The sequence below is a fragment of the Coffea arabica genome, chromosome 10e (assembly GCF_036785885.1).
Source record: "Coffea arabica cultivar ET-39 chromosome 10e, Coffea Arabica ET-39 HiFi, whole genome shotgun sequence".
In the NCBI taxonomy this organism is placed as follows: Eukaryota; Viridiplantae; Streptophyta; class Magnoliopsida; order Gentianales; family Rubiaceae; genus Coffea; species Coffea arabica.
The window spans coordinates 5,594,733-5,614,733 of NC_092328.1; the positions used below are offsets into that span (position 1 = coordinate 5,594,733).

The window sequence follows — 20,001 nt, forward strand, 5'->3', positions numbered from 1 at the left end:
CCATTACAAGAGTGAATTTAAAGAACAATTCATCACTCAACTTTTGATGGCTTTCTTTTAATCAAATTGATTCAATATTGCTAAAATAAAAGGTCACATAGTAAGTTACAACAAGATCTTCAAAATACTAATTAAGTAATACATAAATGTTGGCAATTGATTTCACATTATTATTTTAACTTTTAATATTGCCACAAAGCAAAAGATCGATAGTATAAGGTAAGAATTTGCTTCAACAATGGTACTTGAAAATAGTTTTACTCCGCTTTTCTGTTCTTAGACTGTGTCACCTTCTTGAAATGCAGAAATTTCCTCTAATTTAGTTACCAAGTTAACACTTAGATAAATTTTTCGTAATAAAATCTTCACGTGGTGTTATTTATTTATTTATTTTTTTTTGCAAATTGTCTGGTTATAAGTAATTATGATATGAGTCACATTTTTATTCAATTAGAAATATCCTAGTCATATAAATATACACAAAAATATATTACCCAAAATGGATATGGGAGGGTGATACAAGTAGTGCTTTAATGATAGCACTCAAAAAGGTAAATTTTGGAATATAACTCGAGAAAAGCATAGTTTTATTTATTACTAAATTGCTTATTTGGCTTAAGCATTCCTTAGGTAAGCATACAAGAGTTCATAGATAATTATCGTTTCCAAAAAAAAAAATACAAGAGTTCATAGATGACAGAAGCAGAAGGAAAATACCGCGGTTGACGTTCACTCGCCGAGTTGTCTTCTGGCATGTCCTGGACTCCTGGGACTCCAGCACCAGCACCAGCACCGAGTACAATGCACTCTCAAAAAATGACACCCGCGGAGGAGCCTTTGCTTAGTTCAACCTCTGACGATAACCAGCTCCGCTTCCACACCTCCCACCAGCAGCAGCTCCAGCACCAACGAGATGAAGAATCATTGGATGAAACCCAAAGCCTCGTTCAAGAAATATGGTTAGAAAACAAGAAAATATGGCAAATTGCGGGTCCTTCTAGCTTCGCCCGAGTAGCTATGTTCTCACTCACCGTCATCACCCAATCTTTCGCCGGCCATCTCGGCAACCGTGACCTCGCCGCTATCTCCATTGTCACCACCGTCCTGATCTCCATTACCTTCGGCTTCCTGGTAAGTCAAAGCAATCTAACTTTTCTTTTCTTTCCTTTTCTTCTCTCTCAATTTATAAGTAGATCAATATTCGTGAACTTGGGCCGTAAATGTAAATGCGAATGTAAGAGGCACTAAATACGAATGCGTGCATTTAATACATGGTCAATTACTCGTGTATGCTGAACTAGCGCCAATTGGAAACCCTGGTAGAAAAATTTGTAAACTAACCATAGTTGTAAGATATGAATAGTCGGCTATGGAGTAACAGAAAAAACATTTGATTAAACATTATAGTACAAGGTGGTCTAGTTGTTCAGTGGAAGGGGATAAGTTTTCTTGACATTGTTTGCTTTTTACACTTGTTAGTCTAGGCTAACAACCGGTCAAATTATTTATTCAATTTTTGTTTGACTTTCGAAAAAACTGTGAATGAAGTTTGCGGCTCATTTTGATCTCTTCATTGTGCTTTTCTTGGAATTTTATACAACTCGGTACATATTTAAATTTTCTGGGCAGTCCCAGTAAGAACACCTGGGCATAACTCGACTGATGTTTTCCAGCGACACTTTAATAGACTTCAATTCTGTGACTTGCGAACATTCTACTATGAATGGCTGGAGCAAAGGGGCATCTATTTGCTATTGCAACATCATTTTGTTGTATTTGGCATGCGTATCGACACTAACATGTAATCAGTGTTCCAGCTGGGTATGGCTAGTGCACTCGAAACACTGTGTGGAAAAGCCTATGGAGCTAAACAATACCGCATGTTGGGTATATACTTGCAGCGGTCATGGGTTGTTTTATCCATTAGCTCCATAGTTCTGTTGCCTCTTTTTCTATTTGCTACACCCATAATAAAGTTCACGGGGCAGTCAGAAGCAGTATCTGAACTAACAGGTGAGGTGGCTCTCTGGCTTATTCCAATGCACTTAAGCTTCCCCTTTCAGTTTACGTTGATGAGATTCTTGCAATGCCAGTTGAAGACGGGGATGATTGCTTGGCTGTCTGGTGGGGTGCTTGTCGTCCATGTGCTATTGAGTTGGATATTTGTTGGTCGCATGAGAGTTGGAATTACTGGTGCTGCAGTTATACTTGATCTTTCTTGGTGGCTTTCTGTCGTGGGATTGTTTAGTTATAGTGTATTTGGTGGGTGCCCTCATTCTTGGACTGGATTTTCCAAGCAAGCATTTCATGGGCTTTGGGAGTTCTTCAAACTCTCTTTTGCTTCTGGTGTCATGCTCTCGTATGTTTCCCGCTCCTCTTTCCTTGAACTTGAGATAATTTGACTTATATAACTAACACTTCTGAGCTATGTCTACTGTTTCAGATTGGAGAATTTCTTTTATAGAGTGCTGATTATTGTCTCAGGGAATATGGAATTTGCTGAGGTTGCTGTTGATGCCCTGTCCATCTGGTTGGTTTTCGGTACTTTGTTGATCTTATTTTTGTTTCTTGCTATTTGTTTAGATGCTTATGTAGTTTCTTCTTCCTTTGACAGCATTACGATGTATGCATGGGAATCCATGATCCCTCTTGGGTTTTTTGCTGCAACTGGGTATTTTTTTTTTTGTAACTTTCATTCATTTTTCACTTTGTTTCCATTCTTGAAGTTTCAATACCATACCAAAATTCTAAAGTGAAGTGCCGAGTTGTATATCATATGACAGGAAAAGAGAGAGAGAGAGATTGGAGACTCCTACCATAAATATACACAAATTTTGTATATATGACATTATACTTAGTACATCTTGTTGACGTTGTTCAAAGATACAAATCAGAAATATAGATCCAAAAACTTGCATACAGGGTTCCAAACGAACCTCTCTATGGAAAAAGAAAAATAAAATCTCTAATGTACTTTCACTTGATTATTTGCCTAAACCACATGTATTCCACTTGTAATAAGTCGGGAAGTTTGGTAAAATAGAGGAACCTAGTGAAATCCTTAGCAATTGAAAATGCTCCCTCAAAATGGGGAAAGAATAGCCTATTTTTGAAGATAATCTTACCTCTTTCTTAAGTGATTTAGCTTTGAGTGGTCCTTTCAAGCATAAGTTTGTCCTCAACTGTAACTCGAAGAATGCAAAACTGCAATTGATTCTATCAACCAGATAGTTTATTCTAGTACATGATTTCTTATTTTGATATGTTTGTTACTTTCTTTGTTAAAAATAGATATGATCTAGCAATAATAGACCATTCATTATCTTCTTTTTAGATGGCTGTTACAACTGAATGGTATTCTAAGTTATGTTTGATGTGTGATGGCTTATGCATCCAGGGTGCGGGTGGCATATGAACTTGGGGCAGAAAGCAATAGAGGTGCCAAGTTTGCTGCCAAAGTGTCATTGTTAAACGCTATAGCATTGGGTGTCTTGTTTTCTTTACTTGTCATGATAGTCCCTGACAAGCTTGCAATGATCTTCACATCAAGTAGTTCTGTCACAAAGATGGTTCATGAGCTTTCACCCTTTTTAGCGATTACCATTCTTGTCAATGGAATCCAGTCCATTCTTTCAGGTGAAGAAACCTCAAAATCTACAAACCTGATGATTCAGATAGAGTATGAACACAAATTGAGAAAATTGAAAAGGAGAACATAAAATGGCTAGCATAATTCATCATTATGCTCCAAATATAACATTTCAGGAGTAGCTGTTGGATATGGCTGGCAAGCACTGGTGGCATTTGTGAATGTAGGAAGCTATTACATTGTTGGAATGCCTCTTGGGATTGTCTTGGGATGGTGTCTGAAGTTTGGAATCAAGGTATATGCCAATAAAGGCAGTTAAAATTTTGAATTTGAATCTTCTATGTATTAAGCTCTCATAGAACATGAGGTAAAATTTGCAAATGTAATGTGAGGTGTTCTTTTCCAAACCAAATGTTTTCTGAAGTCTTTTGCTATTTCTTATAGTTTTCCAATGCTCCTAGTTGTTCTTCAGTTACTCTGTGATTAACCTCACATGTATTTTAATTCAACAGGGCATCTGGGCTGGAATGATAATTGGGACCATTGTTCAGACATTTATTCTCGTCATTATCACAATCAGGTTTCAAGGGGAAAACGAGGTAAACTTTCAATCTGAGCCTGGCTACTCTTGATCAACACTACCCTTGGGCAATATTGAAATTCATTGCAAAAGACATTCGAGGAGAACAAAGTTTGGAGCCTTAATTTGTATCTCAGGATTGGAAATTGAACATAAAACCTCTGTTTGATGGGTTCAGATTTCACAGCCAAACTGAAATGGGTGTGAGACTAAAGTTTTGATCAAACTTAGCCTTCCGTATACAAGGGTTGTGGATACAATTTCCTTCCTTTTGTGTATTGTTGCAGGCACAGCACGATTCGATTCAAGTGAAGATTCGACGGGCTTCCAATTACTTAAACTGCAAATTCATCTGCCAAATTATGGACTAGTCAACTTGCAAATTATCCAGAACTTCTAATGCATGGCTGCAAACCCCAGCATTTCTTGAGATCAAAGCGGACAATCACAGATGACATTTCAAATACGTGGAGCTATGATGCTGTTTTTTGGCTTCCACAAGGGATATGCTGTTAGAGAGCCATCTCAAATTCAATTATATATAGATATATATATTCCCTTTGGACAAACTTCGGTAACCTCGTATTGTTATTTTGCTTGGTGCTTATAACTCTCAAGTCATCTGTACTAGTCTGAATGTTCTTTGAAAGAAATCAACTGGGAATTGTGGAATCTTTTGGTTTTGGACAAACTGGTAGCTTACATTGTTATGTTGCTTGGTACTTAATATCACTCTCAACTCATCTGTCCTAGCCTATATATTCCTATATGTTCTTTGGGGAATATGCAAGTAGTTGAGATGGCTCCGGTTGGTATAATGGAAGAGTAGTTGATGCTTAAAAGAAAAAATTACAGGAAAAGAAAAAAAAAAAAAAAAAAGAGAGAGATTGCTACCGCCATCCTTGGTCGTTACTCGTTCGTTAAAAGTCATAAAATCCTAGTAACCATTTGTGATATTTGGAGTGTCATAAATGAGTAAATGCCAAATGTGGAGTCATACTAGGATTGACCACCACTACTTTAACGCATACATTGCTCTAAACAACTAATAATCCATAAAAATAGCCACGCATATGCAGTCACCTTCCAATATCTACAGGCTCCTTTCTCAAGCTCTCACTTTTCACTTTTCTACGCTTCAAACTCCATCATCTCATCCTTCTCCTCCCTATTTAATCTGTATCTTTTGCTATCTCTTCCTTGATCATAATTAACCCTCTTTTGCTCTCACAAATTCTATCTCTTTGGCTGGCTCCAAGGCTTTTAGAAGTTTTGATTGAAAATGGCGGGTGTTTCTAGGATTGAAGAACTTCATCAACAATTGTTGCATGAAGTAGAATCGAATTGTTTGAATAATAACGACGGGCGAGTTCAAGAAAATGAAGATGCTGAGGCAACAAACCTCAAGAATAGGATGTGTATAGAATCAAAGAAGCTATGGCAAATAGTAGGACCGGCCATTTTCAGCCGGATTGCCTCTTACTCAATGAACGTTGCCACCCAAGCCTTTGCAGGCCACCTTGGTGATGTTGAACTAGCTTCCATCTCCATTGCCAACACTGTTATTGTGGGCTTCAATTTTGGTCTACTGGTATTTTTCTTTCTCAAAAGTATATGCAAAAGGTTGTCCTTTTCTACGTGCTTTCCTTTTTGTCATGTTTTTGTAATTCTATGCTAGGGTGTTTCCATTGTACCAACCATAGACCCCACGAAGTGCTAAAGGTCTGTATGAGCTGTCCTAGTACACCAGTATTCCCAGCCATTTTTCTCTCTAGCTTACCTAAAAAAGCCGGAGGAAAGTGTTGAATGAAAATTCAAATTTTATCATGGTTTAAGCTGAAAATAAAAGCTAGCTACTCCTCTTTTTAGGCACTCTAATAGATTAATAGACTACAAGGAATGCTGGCATTATCATCAGTCATTCCTATTTTGGAAGTATACTAGTAAATAAAACCTTTCGTCTGTTTGATCTTATAAGAACTCTTTCCTGTTGTTAGAAAATTGAGAGTAGAGTTCAATAAACGTTAACTCTTGTTATGTCATTTCTGAAAGATGACTGTCGAGATTTTCCATAAAGAAGTTTCTTTGTCGGATGGAAAAATTTTTCATTTTATTTTACAATGGCAAGGTACAAATTTTTTGTTGGTTCACTCAAATTGGCTCCTAACTAAAGCTAACACAAATTAATAGAAACTTCATTTGTCCAATTTGGCAAGACATGAGGAGGGCTGTACAATCCTTTGTACAGACTAAAGGTCCTTAAATCGGATCTTTTCAGTCTCTTGAATCAGTATGAAGAGAAAATTAGTCCCGCTGCAATTATTTCTCGTAGCATTAGTTAAAGATGTCACCTACAGGTTGCAACATTGAAATTGTGTCCCACTTTGTGAAGTTGGAGCATTAGTTAAAGATGTCACCTACAGGTTGCAACATTGAAAGTGCGTCCCACTTTGTGAAGTTGGAGATGAACGTACAACCTGAAGTTTCGACAGAAAATGAATGTAAAATTGTGTCTTCGCTGACTGATGAGCTTTAGATGGAGTCAAGGAGAATCCAATAATTAAACTAACATGATATTCCATTTCTTTCCAGAATACTGGTTTAAATATGAATCCATGTGTTTCCATCTTCTGCGAACTGAGCATATTCTAAAACCATGAACTAGTTAGGAATGGCAAGTGCATTGGAGACGCTGTGTGGGCAGGCATATGGGGCAAAGAATTACCACATGTTGGGCATATATCTACAGAGGTCGTGGATTGTCCTCTTTATTGGTTGCGTCATCCTACTGCCTTTGTATTTTTACGCCACTCCAGTTTTGAAGCTTTTAGGACAACCTGATGACGTAGCGGAACAATCTGGAACGGTGGCTATGTGGTTCATTCCATTACACTTCAGCTTTGCATTTCAATGCACATTGCAGAGATTCTTGCAAAGCCAGCTGAAAACAGCAGTTCTTGCTTGGGTCTCTTTGGTGGCTCTAGTGGTTCATGTGCTTATGTGTTGGCTTTTGGTTTATCATTTTGAGCTGGGGATTGTGGGTACTGCAATTACATTAGATGTCTCTTGGTGGATTTTAGTCCTTGGGTTGTTTGGTTATGTTGTTTTGGGTGGTTGCCCTGAAACTTGGAATGGTTTCTCTATGCAAGCCTTTTCTGGGCTTTGGGAATTCCTGAAACTCTCCACTGCATCCGGTATCATGCTTTGGTTAGTTTATGCCTTTCATTTCCCCTTCCCCATGATATATTCCAAAAAATCATTATGTCTAATTGTCTCATGCAGTGTGGAGAATTGGTATTATAGAATATTGATCTTAATGACAGGAAACTTAGAAAATGCTACAATCACAGTTGGGGCGTTGTCTATTTGGTATGTCATCTTACTGCGGCATATGTCATTCATTAGAATATATTCAGTTTAGGTTTACTTTAAAGATTTTGTCTTCATGTTTCTTCTACGTTCGGCTTAGATCAGATGTTCTATTATGTGAATTCAAAATAATCTGTGCCTGGCAACTGTCTTTAACAGCATGAGCATTAATGGTTGGGAAATGATGATTCCTCTGGCCTTCTTTGCTGCAACAGGGTACTGTATCACATTCACTTCCTCGTTATCTCACAAAACTTGCTATAGAATAATTTTGTGAGTCTAGACAGCAATCAATACCATGAAAAAGAGAGGGCTAATGTCCATGAGAATTGAATAAGTAGTGGCAGATTTTTATCAGTCATATGCACTTCCCATTTTCCCCCACCCCCTTTTAGACAAAGATACTTTTCAGTTGTAATGAAAATGTTTAAAACATGGTAGTAATCAAACTGTTGGGAGTTATGGCTAAATCAAGTAAATACATACATTCATGGATATTGTTGATCCATTTTGTATGTTTTGCAAAGCAATGGTGCAGGCTTAAGGATAACCAGCAGTTATTATATGGTGGAAATATTATCCGAAAGAGGATTTTTAGCCATATATCTAACCTATTTAATGTGAAAAGCGCAGAGTAAGGGTTGCCAATGAGCTAGGGGGAGGAGATGGAAAGGCAGCAAAGTTTGCAACTATTGTTTCTGTTGTACAATCAACAATAATCGGTTTCTTTTTCTGCGGGTTGATAATGATGTTTCATGATAAGATTGCACTAATTTTTTCATCAAGTGCTGAAGTCATTGAGGCAGTTGACCGACTCTCCTACCTCTTGGCTATCACGATTTTGCTCAACAGCGTTCAACCTGTTCTATCAGGTTAATCTACTATGCTTTTTGGTGGTGAAGTTGGTTCTGATTCGGATTAGGGGAAATGTCGTAAGAAGTGTCTGCTGGATTTCATTTAGGGGTGGCTGTTGGATCAGGCTGGCAATCATCTGTTGCCTACATAAATCTCGGCTGCTACTACCTTATTGGACTTCCATTGGGAGCGGCTATGGGTTGGCTCTTCAATTTGGGAGTCGAGGTACGTTATATTCATCCACAGGAGTCACAGCTGCCACTAAATTTCTCCTAACTTATGATTGGTAATTAGTAAAACTTTTAGCAATGGCATTTTGCTTTCATCCAATAGTTGCTATGGACTGGCCAGAACAATGGACATCACATTTTTATGTGTCTTCCAAATTCAATTTGGAAAATCAGGGAATATGGGGAGGAATGATTCTTGGTGGGACGGCAGTGCAGACAGTAATACTAGCTATCAAAACTGTCAAGTGCAACTGGGATGAAGAGGTGGACTGTCTACAGCACTCTCACTCTTTTTGTCTTTTTAAGCTACTTCTCTTGTTCAGATCTTTCATCGCATGTACATTTCAGGCCAAGCGAGCTGTTGCAGGGGTTCAAAAACTGTCCTGGTGATCAAAAGACGTGATCACTTGAAGCAGACTTCACAATCATTGTGGTGGGTGAATTTTCAACAGTTTGATTAAGTGGATATGACCATCCAGGGTGTTACTTTTCAGTTTAAAGAGACATATATTGGTGTAGTATCTTCGTTGAGAAATATTCAACTTCTCATAGCATAATTAGGAGTGAGATGCAGACATGCATTTTAATAGATCCGTAGTTTTGTAGCGTGAGTAGAAAAGTAGCTGGACAAAGTTAACCATCAAGGTTACTTGATCTGCTTGGCCGATTTGCAAAGATTAAAGCCTGGCTTGAGAATCGAGATACCAAGATTAAAGCCAAAATGGTATCAAGAGCTTTTATCTTGGTTTCTATTACTCTAAATTCCTACAAAGTAATATCAAGGGCTTTTATCTTAAGGATGTGTGGTATCTTGTTGAGAGTGTATGTGGTGAGAATATTTTATAATTAAAACCAAAATGTTGAGACAAACTTTTATTGTCTAATATTGCTCCAACTTTTAATGGTGAAATTTACTAAATTTGGGGCGTAAAATTTTTACTCATTTTGGTAATCAATGATCTCTGATTTATGGAATGTGGCGGAGACAGATTTTGTTCTAGCACTATTTGAAGATCCGATAGATAAACAAATTAGAGATCACAAGGTTATAGTTAGACTGCAATCCAAGATCAACATTTACATATCATTTTTTTTGGTGCCGCTGTCACAAGAATAATGGCTGGATTGTGTTATTTATAATTTAGTTGAGAATGAATTATTCTCAATTAACATAAAAGGAATAAATTTCACTTTGAATTGGCCAGACTTTGACAATTCTAAAATAGAGTATGATAAAACCAAGAATTTAGAACTTGAAAGAATTCAAGAGGGGATCTATCTCCGATAAGTCAAAAGGTGTCAAATTGATTCCTATAGTCATTAAGAGTAAAATGTTGCTATTTTTGGATCTACAGTTGTGAAGGTGATGACAAAGAGTAATGGTGATGTCTAAGTTTATAAAAAATCATGCAGAAAATTTGAAGGTTGTTTTATATATCCCATAACAACCATTTTTCGTGTGTTTCATATTTTCTGTTTAGGTTTAAATATCGTATAAGGGTATTCAACTTTGAACCTATAAAAAAATTATTTGAATGTATCAAAGAAGCCATCTTTTACTTTGCAGTTTGGTGCAAGAAACCAAAAGAAGTAGTAGTATTTTGGTGCAAGGCTAATCATCAATTTGCACAAGAAGACGAAGGCTAATCATCTGTTTGTAGACATTCTCTCAAAAATCTTCTCCAAGATAAGATTTGAGAATTTAAGAGGACAATTGGGAATTTATAGCAAAAGTAGCAAGAAGGAGCGTTGGATTATGCAACTTATCTGCAAATTTTTTAGCACTAGGATAAATAAAATAATTGTTGAATAAATTAGGCCCTGTTCCACAATTTTAGTATTTAATTATTTAGGAGATTTTTTAACAGAAGATTAGATGAGTTGTTAACTTTTTTTTTTTTTTTGATTGGGATTTGTTAAGAGATATTTGTGATTAGTTTATTGTTCTACGTCTATTAAATAAAAAATTGATGAATGAAAAAGAGAGTCATTATTTTACACCACTAACTAAAGTATTGTTTCTTTCTTGGCTAAATACCTACAGGTTCGCTTGACGAGGTATAAGCACACAATATGACAGCCAAAATTATCTTCTTTTTTTTATTGGGCATATGCGGTCCACTTTGATCTTGATCAGGTCAAGTAATCACCATTCAGACCAACATTTTAGCTGTTGAACAATTCCTCAATTCTCCAATTTCAAGATTAATCAAATGATATTGAGATCGGACACTGGCCCAAAAAAAAAAAAAAAACCGTTTCCTTGAAAAAATAACTTCTGGAGAATCAAATTAGCAGCAAAACTCTTAGTAACAAGGTAATTTTTGTTGCATGTACATTTTGGTAGTTTTTCAACTTTCAATTGACAAAGATGAATTTTTTGGCCGAGGTTCTAAGATTATCGTCATTTTATTGAACTTTGGAGGAATGTTTGTAGCTAAAATGCTATTTTTCACTCGTTTGGCAACCTTTGTAAGGTTTCTCACATATCTGATTCTGCTGTTCTCCAACGACTTATTTTTCAAGGTGTTTTATGGCTACTGTTGCTTAGACTTCAAAACTTCCGCCAACCAAAAAGCACATGTAAACGGATAGTTAATGAGTTATACCGGTTTTTTGACTCAACTTGTAATATTAAAATCTCTCCTTGTTGTTGCTACTGTACTGTCCAATGTCAAACTCGTAGTTGATTGGTTAAAGTAGATCTCAACTGAAAGCAGCATATGTCTCAATAGATTGTAAAAGACTTTCTGGGAAAAGGCATTATACCCTATTTACTCTTCTTAATAGTAGGACTGCAAAGTAGAGATCTTAGAATAGGTTGGTGTAAATACTCATGCGGAGAAACTTGCTATGGTCAGGGTCATAGATTTCAGCTGAGTTTGAATGAAAGATGCCAGAAACAGATACAGAAAAGGATTCAAAATGAAAACAATCAAAAGGGTTTTTGTTAGTTAAGTCAACAAGTACTTACAAAATGCGGTATCTGGAGATCCCTGGATTGAAATCTGAGGGAGACTTGCCGCCGGAGGAAAGAGACTTGAAAGATGACATTCCCCTGAAGAAATCAGAAGCCATTGGTATTAATACTGATGATGCAGACGACTATGGAGACACTGCATTTCTCTTGACCAACTCAAAGCCTTTCGAGGTTGAACACTCTACAGAGCCTGGTCAGGAGCTCTTCAAAAGAACAGGTAACACTGCCTAATTCCTACCTAATTTGTTGGGTTCTCAAGAATCGAACATATGGCCTGATGCTTAAAAGTCTTTGTTCTGCTTCTAATTAATGCCATCCCCCTTCAAACTTCCTCCTTATTACTTCCCTTAGTCCTCATTGGTTGATTGGTTTCTATCTGTCTTTGTTTATCCCATTGTTTTTCGGGGATTTTAATGTGAACTTAGCTGATTGTTTCTGATTTTATTTTTGTGGTTTTGGCATGAATTTTATTGCAGGGACAATATGGACTGCAACAGCACATATAATAACAGGAGTAATAGGGGCAGGTGTACTGTCACTTGCATGGAGCACCGCCCAGCTTGGGTGGATTGCAGGTCCATTGTCCATGATATTCTTTGCCCTCATCACCCTCATTTCCACTCTCCTGCTTTGTGAGTGCTACATGACCCCTGATCCCGAATGCGGTCCAATCAGACACGGTTCCCTCACAGGAGCCGTCAAATTCTTCTTGGGTTAGTAGTCATTAAGTTTAGCATTCTGTTGTTGATTTTTCAGGAATGAATAGAATAAGAAAGGGGTCATTTTCTTGATTTATTTCTTCCTGTCGGTATTCTTGTTGGTAGCCATTAAATACTATTTCACGTAATCTTTTTTGTACATTGAGGAAAAAACTCTCATGGGATTATAGGAAGTAGGAATTTGTGGGATGATTTATTCGGATCCCTTGTTCTGGTCTCTTTCAGTGCTGAAGATTCTACAGTGACCTTTGTTTTTGTTACCATCTGCTAAGAGAGATGTAATAATTGAATTAAGGTGCTGTAGAAATTATGAAGCTGTACAAACAGTTTCAGTGCTGAAGATTCTGCAGGAATCATGGCTACTGTCTGTAAAGAGCGCTGTAATAATTGAATTAAGGGAATCTGCAACTATTAAGCTGTACAAAGACGTTTTAATACCTATTATCCGTTCAATGTTCTCGTTGAAAAAGTAATCATCTAATAGCTTGGTCTTATCATATTTTTGAAAAAAACAGTCGTTAAAGTTAATAAAGTCAGAGGAGATATTTGTTATAACTTTGCCTCTTGGAAATTTGTTTCAGGAGAGAAGAGGCACAGGATATGTGCAATTTTTGTTCTGGAGAGCTTATATGGCACTGCTGTTGCATATACCATCACAGTAGTGGAAAGTGCTAGGTACTCTTGTAAGCTTTCCAACTCCTTGCCTTAGATGCATGACATTGTACTGCGATTCAATGCCTTTGCTTAAAATTGCTCTTAACTGCTAGAGCCACTATTTTTGAAGTTTTAGATTTTTCTTATTAATCTTGGCTTCTGATTCATTACATTAGATGATGAAAAAGTTGAATTTGAGCGATCCTGGAGAAGTCTTTGCATAGCAAAGTTTTATTTTTCAGAAAAATTGGCACAAATGGCATGTTCTAGCATTAATATATTTGTCAAATAGCTACCAGGAAACTGAGTCAAACAGTGCAAAATTATCATGTGTGGTTTTCCTTATTCACTCATAATTCTTGGCTGAAGACTCTTTATAGATGTTGGTCAATCCAAGACTAATGTAATCTTTCTCGATGTTTTGGTTCTGTTTTGACAATTTCTGCAGTGCAATAAAGAAATCAAACTGTTATCACATAGAAGGGCACAATAGTAGTTGCAGGCATGTCAATGCTAATATGCTTATGCTAATCTTTGGTGCGGTTCAGATTTTAGTGTCTCAGATACCAGATTTCCATAACATGGCGTGGTTGTCTATTGTTGCTGCTGTTATGTCCTTCACCTATGCTCTCATTGGATTTGCACTTGGCCTTGCAAAAACCATTGGTAATAAGACTAAGTTTCTTTTTGCTGACAGATTTCGGTTTCTTATTTGAGTTATGACCATTACATGTTGTACGTACTCTTACCAAAAGTTCTGCAGGAAATGGGATGGTCATGGGCAGCATTTCTGGAGTTCCAGCAGATAGTGGAGCAGAAAAGTTGTGGTTAGTCTTTCAAGGGATTGCGGACATAGCTTTTGCTTATCCCTATTCAGTTATTCTTCTGGAGATACAGGTTGAAAATCCAAACATCTCTGGATGCCAAAGTTTTTTCTGTATGAATTTTGATGCCTGGAGGAATTAAAGATTAGTTTGCATTCAGGACACATTGAAGTCACCTCCATCTGAAACCCAGAGCATGAAAAAGGCCTCTAGCATTTCAATCGCGACCACCACTATCTTTTACCTTTGTTGCGGATGCTTTGGATATGCAGCCTTTGGAGACAAAACCCCTGGAAACCTCTTGACTGGATTTGGCTTCTACGAGCCATATTGGCTTGTCGATTTTGCCAATGCTTGCATTATTCTGCACCTTGTTGGGGGATATCAGGTAGCTTACGCTTTTTAGACTCAAATAAAAACACTCAAGGTTCTTGTTTCACTGTGGTCTTAGAAGGGTCTAACAAGGGCCTTTCCAGTTGATTTTGTCCGGCTTGGTCTACTTGTTGAATCCTTTTTGCATAATTTCATGCAAGTTTGGTATAATTGTGAATTAGTCGTATGAGTTGACAAAATTCACGTTTATACCAAAGTTGTATCATTTTACGCTGATGGTAAGAATTACATAACTGGAAAAAGTTCAACGGGAGAAGCCTCTCGGATCCCTGATTCTCACCATCCTTGTATATTTCCCCCATGCAGCTGGCATGCCAAGTAATCTTTGCACTCGTAGAAAAGTGGTTTGCTGCTGAGTACCCAAACAGCGCACTGAGGAAGAATTTAGATTTGAAGCTCCCAATGTTTCCAAAATTTGAGTTGAATATGTTTAGGTTTGTGTTCAGAACCGCATTTGTGGTCACTGCAACTGGAAATGCAATGCTATTCCCGTACTTCAATCAAGTATTGGGGGTCCTGGGAGCCTTGAACTTTTGGTCTCTTGGCATATACTTCCCCGTGGAAATGTATATTGTGCAGAAAAAGATTGGCGCTTGGACAAGAAAATGGGTTCTTCTTGAAGTTTTTAGCCTCGTTTGCATGGTTATTTCGGTAGTGGCCTTGATTGGGTCAGTCGAAGGACTGATAAGGGCTAAATTAAGCTGACAAAAATTTTGCACCAAAGCGGTGATGAATTACTCAGATTTCGTTATATGAACAAATTCGTTAATCACTCAGATTCCTGTACTTTACAAATGCACCCATTCACTAACACACCCGCATCTTGCCACATTATAACGGATAGAAAGGTTAAAATATGTTATGAGCACACACACTGCAATCAAAGATTTCTAAGTTTTTTTTTTTTTTTTTTTTTTTTTTTTTTTTTTTTTTGTTGTGGTTTCTACATTGATGGTTCTCTGAAGTAAAGTTTCTATGTATCCTTTATCGAATCTTAAATACAACTGCAGATGTTGAATCTATGATATCCTTTATCTAACCTTAAATACACCTAAAAAAGTTCCATATTCCACATAAGGAATTATCCTTTCAATTTTTTTTAAAAATTTTTCTGGAGAAACTCTGCATTCTGAAACAAAAATAGACTATAGAATATATACTTTATTCGTGGTTATTGGAATACTTTGAAGAGCCAATTGTCAAATTTGGATCCAACGTACAAAGGAGATGTAAAAAGATATTCATGACTACGTTGTTTCACATGAAAGAACCTAATCAAGATGAAAGTATTAACAAAAATATTAGAAGATGTTATTTACATAAGAGGTGTGGTTGTGGCTCTATGGTCATACTCAACGAATATGATGAATTTTTGCTAGGCATGAAGAAGAAAGGTGGTGCCAATTAGACGATAATGCCAAGGCAAATAAAAGATTTAGGCAAGAAATGGATTTCTTTACATGGCATAATATCAGAATATGATGGAAGCCTGAAACAAGACAATTTAACAAAAAGATAATAATGTCAAAATTTTTTTTTTAATGATTTTATGTAAAATAGTAGATTATAAACTCTCTGCTGTCCACAAAGGGTGACTGACAGTCACCAAACTGAAATATTACGAGTATAAGTCCCCTCCCCCCCCCCCCCTTTTTCTCTTTCCTTCTCAAAGTTCATCATGTTAGAGCTTAGAAGTGTTTAACAGCTTTTAGCACCCACCAAAAAGAAAGGTAAAAAAATCCCGGCTAGTGCATTTTGTTGTTCAACCTTTACTTTTCCAGGAACCATGTCCCATAACCCTTTGATGGATCATCTCAAAGTGGCGTCAATGAAAATCCTGTTTCAGCAACGGATGTGGTTTTGGCCATGGCCTTTTGCTTTACTAACAAATATTTGCCAGGTTTTGCAGGGACATAATCTGATATCACACCGATAGCAATAATCTATTTACATTGTTCCATTGACGCCTAATCGAAGTAAATTGCCATTCTTTCAATTACTTCATGTATTAACTCAGGTTTTAATGTCAAAAAAAAAAAAAAAAAAATTCTCAGCATTATCAAAGTGTAGTGTCAAATTTTCATATTCTTAGGCTAGGCATACTTACAAATTTCGTGGGCTTACCAGGAATAAAAGAAAGACTCGTATTTGAGGAAGGAACAGGAACTAAGCCGGGTGGTAGTTTGTCTCCCTTTAACTTGAAAGTTTAAAGGGCAAACTACATTTTATCCCCCTGTGATTTAACTTTTTTTTTAACATAACCCCCTATGATTTCAAAAACTATACATAACCTCCTCATAGTTTGGATTAAAGTGTCAAAGTAACGGAAATAGTCATTTGTAATGGAACTTCTAAAAATGTCGAAATTACCCTTATAAATACATGACACATTAACCCCGTATAATTTTTATATAAATCCGTTATAGTTTAATACTTTATCATATAACTCCCTTATAGTTTTCAAAATATACACATAACCCCCTTGGTTAATAAATAATTTTCAACTTTACATAAGGGTATTTTTGATATTTTAGGTGACTCCGTTAAGAATGATCATTCCCGTTACTTTGATACTTTAATTTAAACCATGAGGGGGTTATGTATAGCTTTTGAAACCATAAGAGGGTTATGTAAAAAAATATTAAACTACAGGGGGATAAAGTGAAATTTACCCAAGTTTAAAAGATGTCGCTTATATGTTAAAATTTCTGAAATTTTATTTGAAAGTTTATGTTAACTCCAAAGTTTATATATCTTGATGAAGCTCGCCCTTTCAAAATAAGAGCTCTGCTGCCTCTGCTTATTTGAAGCAGAGAACCCTTGGCAATAATTAATGCGACCGCATTCCCATGTTGCCCACCAGCACTCTTCCACAAGGAGACCATTCCCAGAAGCCGGAACACTTGCCTCTACCCATATCCTTGCCTCAAGCTACGTGCAAGATCAATTCTGCAACGTAGGTTGAAATACCAAGCAAGTTGAGGATATTTAAATAGACCTAGCCTCATAGTGGATGATACTCCCTCCGTCCCACACTTTGTTAGTCTTGTTTTCCTTTTTCGTCCGTCCCAAATTATAGTCCACTTTCCCATTAAGAAATGTAGTAATCTTTCAAATTGTCTAAAATACCCTTATTAAATATCTTGTTATTAATACATTGTTATTAAATACTAACCCACTACATTGAATACATTGAATTTTTCCAATACTAACCCATTAGCTGTAACTGATATTAATTGGCACTCTTCGTGATTAGCATAAAGGTATTTTAGGAAATTATTAATCTAAATTTATGTTTCCAATCAAATTAATTACACTTTCTTAATCTGTGTGAAAAAAAAATCAAGACTAACAAAACGGGACGGAGGGAGTACATGCATAAAATTAATGTATTAGTCGAATCCTAGTTATGCGTCAAGTGGGAATACCAGCGCATAATACACCTACGCATGCATTAGAGGGAGAAAACACAAACTTGCATGATTGCATCTGCATTGCTAATTTATTTTAAGGGAGAGCTTGCATGCTGTAGGAAGTGAAAAAGGAAGAGGAAGAAGAATGAAAGTGAGAGAGTAAACAAAATTAGAAATGGTTTTGAGGAGTTTTTTTTTCTATTAAAATTAAAGTTCTTCCATGTAAATAAAATAGAGACAAAGTGAAAGTTGTTTTAGGCAATTCAATATGCCGGAAGAGGTCAATGTAATTTTTAGACTTACGAAGAAGCTACGTGAAATTATCACAGATCTCAAGGGAGGTTTCTGAATTTATCCCTTGTGATAACGTAAGCTATTCACTTAATCTTCTAAAACTTGCTAAAAAATATTTGAGACTAAGATGAATAATCAAAACTTGGGCAGAGTAATTGAATTTGATGGCACTGATTAATAAAATAAGATAATAGGATTTGCCCCTTAATTTGGGTGCATATGATTTTGAGGGCGTGCGCATCAATGAAGGGGAGATTTAATAATAATGATTCCATTCTTTTGTATTCCCCCCTGTTGTTAGTTCATAATGCCGCTTTCTACTATTCTACTCAATGCAGTTCTTGCCCTCTCTCTTTTGCTCCCCTTCTTCGCCTTCTTAGCTGGATGTGGACGATATCAAATGTCTGATTGTAATCTCCATGATCCTAGGAGGATATGTCGATCTATAATTTTGGTCAGCAATTTGCGTGGAGCTTTTATTGCGTTCTTGATGCAGTCAAGCACTAATGTTTTAATTACGCCATGTGAAGTCTGAATACTCCAAATAGTACGCTAAAAAGGGAACAATATATAACTACAGATTGCAAATTAATTTGAAATTTCCGTTCATATAATTGGTTCTGATACTCCCACTGAACTCTTTTCTCTTTCGTACTATCTGAGCTAGTACAGATCATAAGTTGATTCAATGCAAGTAGAGGAAATAAATAACGTCCATGTTTTCAGGATCTGAGAGCACTGATACAGACAAATTCATCGTCACCGAAGTTAGTATCTACTTCTCGAAAGTCAGATATAGCAGTTAAGGTTCCGCTGTGTTTAAATATGGCATAATTTTAGATTTGAAACTGTGTTAAAATGGCGAGAATCCCATTTCTTCAATCCCCCAATCCATTTACCACTGGTTTAACTATAAAATGGGAACCTCTAATGCATTTCTGCTTGTGATGCCGCCATCGTCATCATTGCCAAAACCATTTATGATCCTTAGCAATCATCTTTAACATAACTGAATAATTTCTAACCAGTTCTGTTAATTTAGAAATCAGATTTTTTTAGGGATAATTTTTGAAACTTCCACTGAGATTTCTGACGATTACAATCACCTCCCCTAAGATTTGGAAAAATTATACGTACTTCCGTTAATGTTATGAAAAGACTATAATGGTCTTCATAAATTCTACAAATTCTAAGTAAAAAATGGGTTTAAAAGAGGAAAAAGGAAACTTTTTCTCACTAACACTTAGTTCTCCAAAAGAAGCTCTAACTCATAAGAATATATTTGTTAAAAGGAGTATTTTCACAAATCACTTAACAAAAAAAAAAAAAGATAAATTCATGTTCAAATACAAAGAAAGGATGCCTTCAAAACATGAGTCAAATTTTCGGCAAAGAACTATTTTGAAATTTTTACCTAGTAGATAACAGTGATATCTGACTTCTTTTATTGTTTAATTTGTTTTACAAATCAGATAAAGGCAATATAGGATATTCATTGGATTTTTTGCTCTTACATCACCATTTGTTACCAAGACATAATTTTTTTTTTGTGTGTGGGGGGGGGGGGGGGGGGGTTGTTGGGTTTGTAAAATTTCAAATCTCATCTTGCAATTATTAGAAACCTCAAGGGAGGTTTTTGAAATTATTCTTTTATTGGGGCAAGTTACATTTTACCTCTTATGATTTAGTGTTTTTGTACATAATCCCCTATGGTTTCAAAAGCTATACATGATCCTTTCATAGTTTGAATTAAAGTGTTAAAATAACGAAATTTACAATCCATAACGAATTCACCTAAAATATCAAAAATTCCCCTATGTAAAGTTGAAAATTATTTTGTTTTCGAACTTCAAACTTCAAAGTGTGAATATCAGTTGTTTTCATAAGTGGTACTAGTAAAATAGTAGTATAATCGACGACTCGAGATTCTCGGTGACATGTTTTCTATGCTAATTCAATGCCACCAATAGTATTGTGCCAAGTGTTATGTTATTATTTACCCTTGTGTTAAATTAAGCCAAATTAAATTATTAGAAAATAAAAATGTAAATAATAACATGACACTTGGCACAACATTATTGATGGCATAGAAAATATGTCA

At 36.2% G+C, this 20,001-nt stretch overlaps 3 protein-coding genes across 5 annotated transcripts; all 3 read left to right on the forward strand.

Moving 5' to 3' along the window:
- The first annotated feature begins 649 nt into the window (after window positions 1-649).
- On the forward strand, window positions 650-4,860 carry LOC113710877 (protein DETOXIFICATION 27-like). Of its 3 annotated transcripts, none has more exons than XM_072068175.1 (8): window positions 650-1,131; window positions 1,818-2,359; window positions 2,444-2,530; window positions 2,615-2,671; window positions 3,398-3,636; window positions 3,766-3,884; window positions 4,102-4,188; window positions 4,457-4,860. In XM_072068175.1, exons 1-8 carry the CDS (start codon window positions 754-756, stop codon window positions 4,538-4,540), a joined length of 1,593 nt encoding a protein of 530 aa, XP_071924276.1. In that variant the 5' UTR covers window positions 650-753; the 3' UTR covers window positions 4,541-4,860. The 3 variants fall into 3 exon arrangements, with proteins under 3 accessions (XP_071924276.1, XP_071924277.1, XP_071924279.1); XM_072068176.1 differs by having other exon boundaries at window positions 651-1,131; window positions 2,064-2,359; XM_072068178.1 differs by having other exon boundaries at window positions 651-1,131; window positions 2,094-2,359.
- Window positions 4,861-4,986: 126 nt separating this feature from the next.
- Window positions 4,987-9,420, forward strand: LOC113712077 (protein DETOXIFICATION 27). The gene is made up of 8 exons (XM_027235366.2): window positions 4,987-5,760; window positions 6,835-7,376; window positions 7,452-7,538; window positions 7,698-7,754; window positions 8,172-8,410; window positions 8,500-8,618; window positions 8,798-8,887; window positions 8,972-9,420. The coding sequence occupies exons 1-8, from the start codon at window positions 5,452-5,454 to the stop codon at window positions 9,011-9,013; spliced, it is 1,485 nt and encodes a 494-aa protein (XP_027091167.1). The 5' UTR covers window positions 4,987-5,451; the 3' UTR covers window positions 9,014-9,420.
- Window positions 9,421-11,353: 1,933 nt separating this feature from the next.
- Window positions 11,354-15,131, forward strand: LOC113711858 (probable amino acid permease 7). Its single transcript, XM_027235087.2, has 7 exons — window positions 11,354-11,820; window positions 12,080-12,316; window positions 12,904-12,997; window positions 13,425-13,642; window positions 13,740-13,873; window positions 13,961-14,188; window positions 14,500-15,131. The coding sequence occupies exons 1-7, from the start codon at window positions 11,601-11,603 to the stop codon at window positions 14,896-14,898; spliced, it is 1,530 nt and encodes a 509-aa protein (XP_027090888.1). The 5' UTR covers window positions 11,354-11,600; the 3' UTR covers window positions 14,899-15,131.
- The last annotated feature ends 4,870 nt before the right edge of the window (window positions 15,132-20,001 follow it).

What these genes read in the sequence shown, in the direction of transcription:
- LOC113710877 (XM_072068175.1), top strand. Translation starts at nt 754, where the DNA reads ATGTCCTGGACTCCTGGGACTCCAGCACCAGCACCAGCACCGAGTACA. An exon ending in GGGTTTTTTGCTGCAACTGG is followed by an intron (nt 2,672 to 3,397) that starts GTATTTTTTTTT and finishes TTATGCATCCAG; the next exon opens with GGTGCGGGTGGCATATGAAC. An exon ending in GTCTGAAGTTTGGAATCAAG is followed by an intron (nt 3,885 to 4,101) that starts GTATATGCCAAT and finishes TTAATTCAACAG; the next exon opens with GGCATCTGGGCTGGAATGAT.
- LOC113712077 (XM_027235366.2), top strand. Translation starts at nt 5,452, where the DNA reads ATGGCGGGTGTTTCTAGGATTGAAGAACTTCATCAACAATTGTTGCAT. An exon ending in GTTGGGGCGTTGTCTATTTG is followed by an intron (nt 7,539 to 7,697) that starts GTATGTCATCTT and finishes TGTCTTTAACAG; the next exon opens with CATGAGCATTAATGGTTGGG. An exon ending in TCTTCAATTTGGGAGTCGAG is followed by an intron (nt 8,619 to 8,797) that starts GTACGTTATATT and finishes TTGGAAAATCAG; the next exon opens with GGAATATGGGGAGGAATGAT.
- LOC113711858 (XM_027235087.2), top strand. Translation starts at nt 11,601, where the DNA reads ATGCGGTATCTGGAGATCCCTGGATTGAAATCTGAGGGAGACTTGCCG. An exon ending in AGCCGTCAAATTCTTCTTGG is followed by an intron (nt 12,317 to 12,903) that starts GTTAGTAGTCAT and finishes AATTTGTTTCAG; the next exon opens with GAGAGAAGAGGCACAGGATA. An exon ending in ACCTTGTTGGGGGATATCAG is followed by an intron (nt 14,189 to 14,499) that starts GTAGCTTACGCT and finishes TCCCCCATGCAG; the next exon opens with CTGGCATGCCAAGTAATCTT.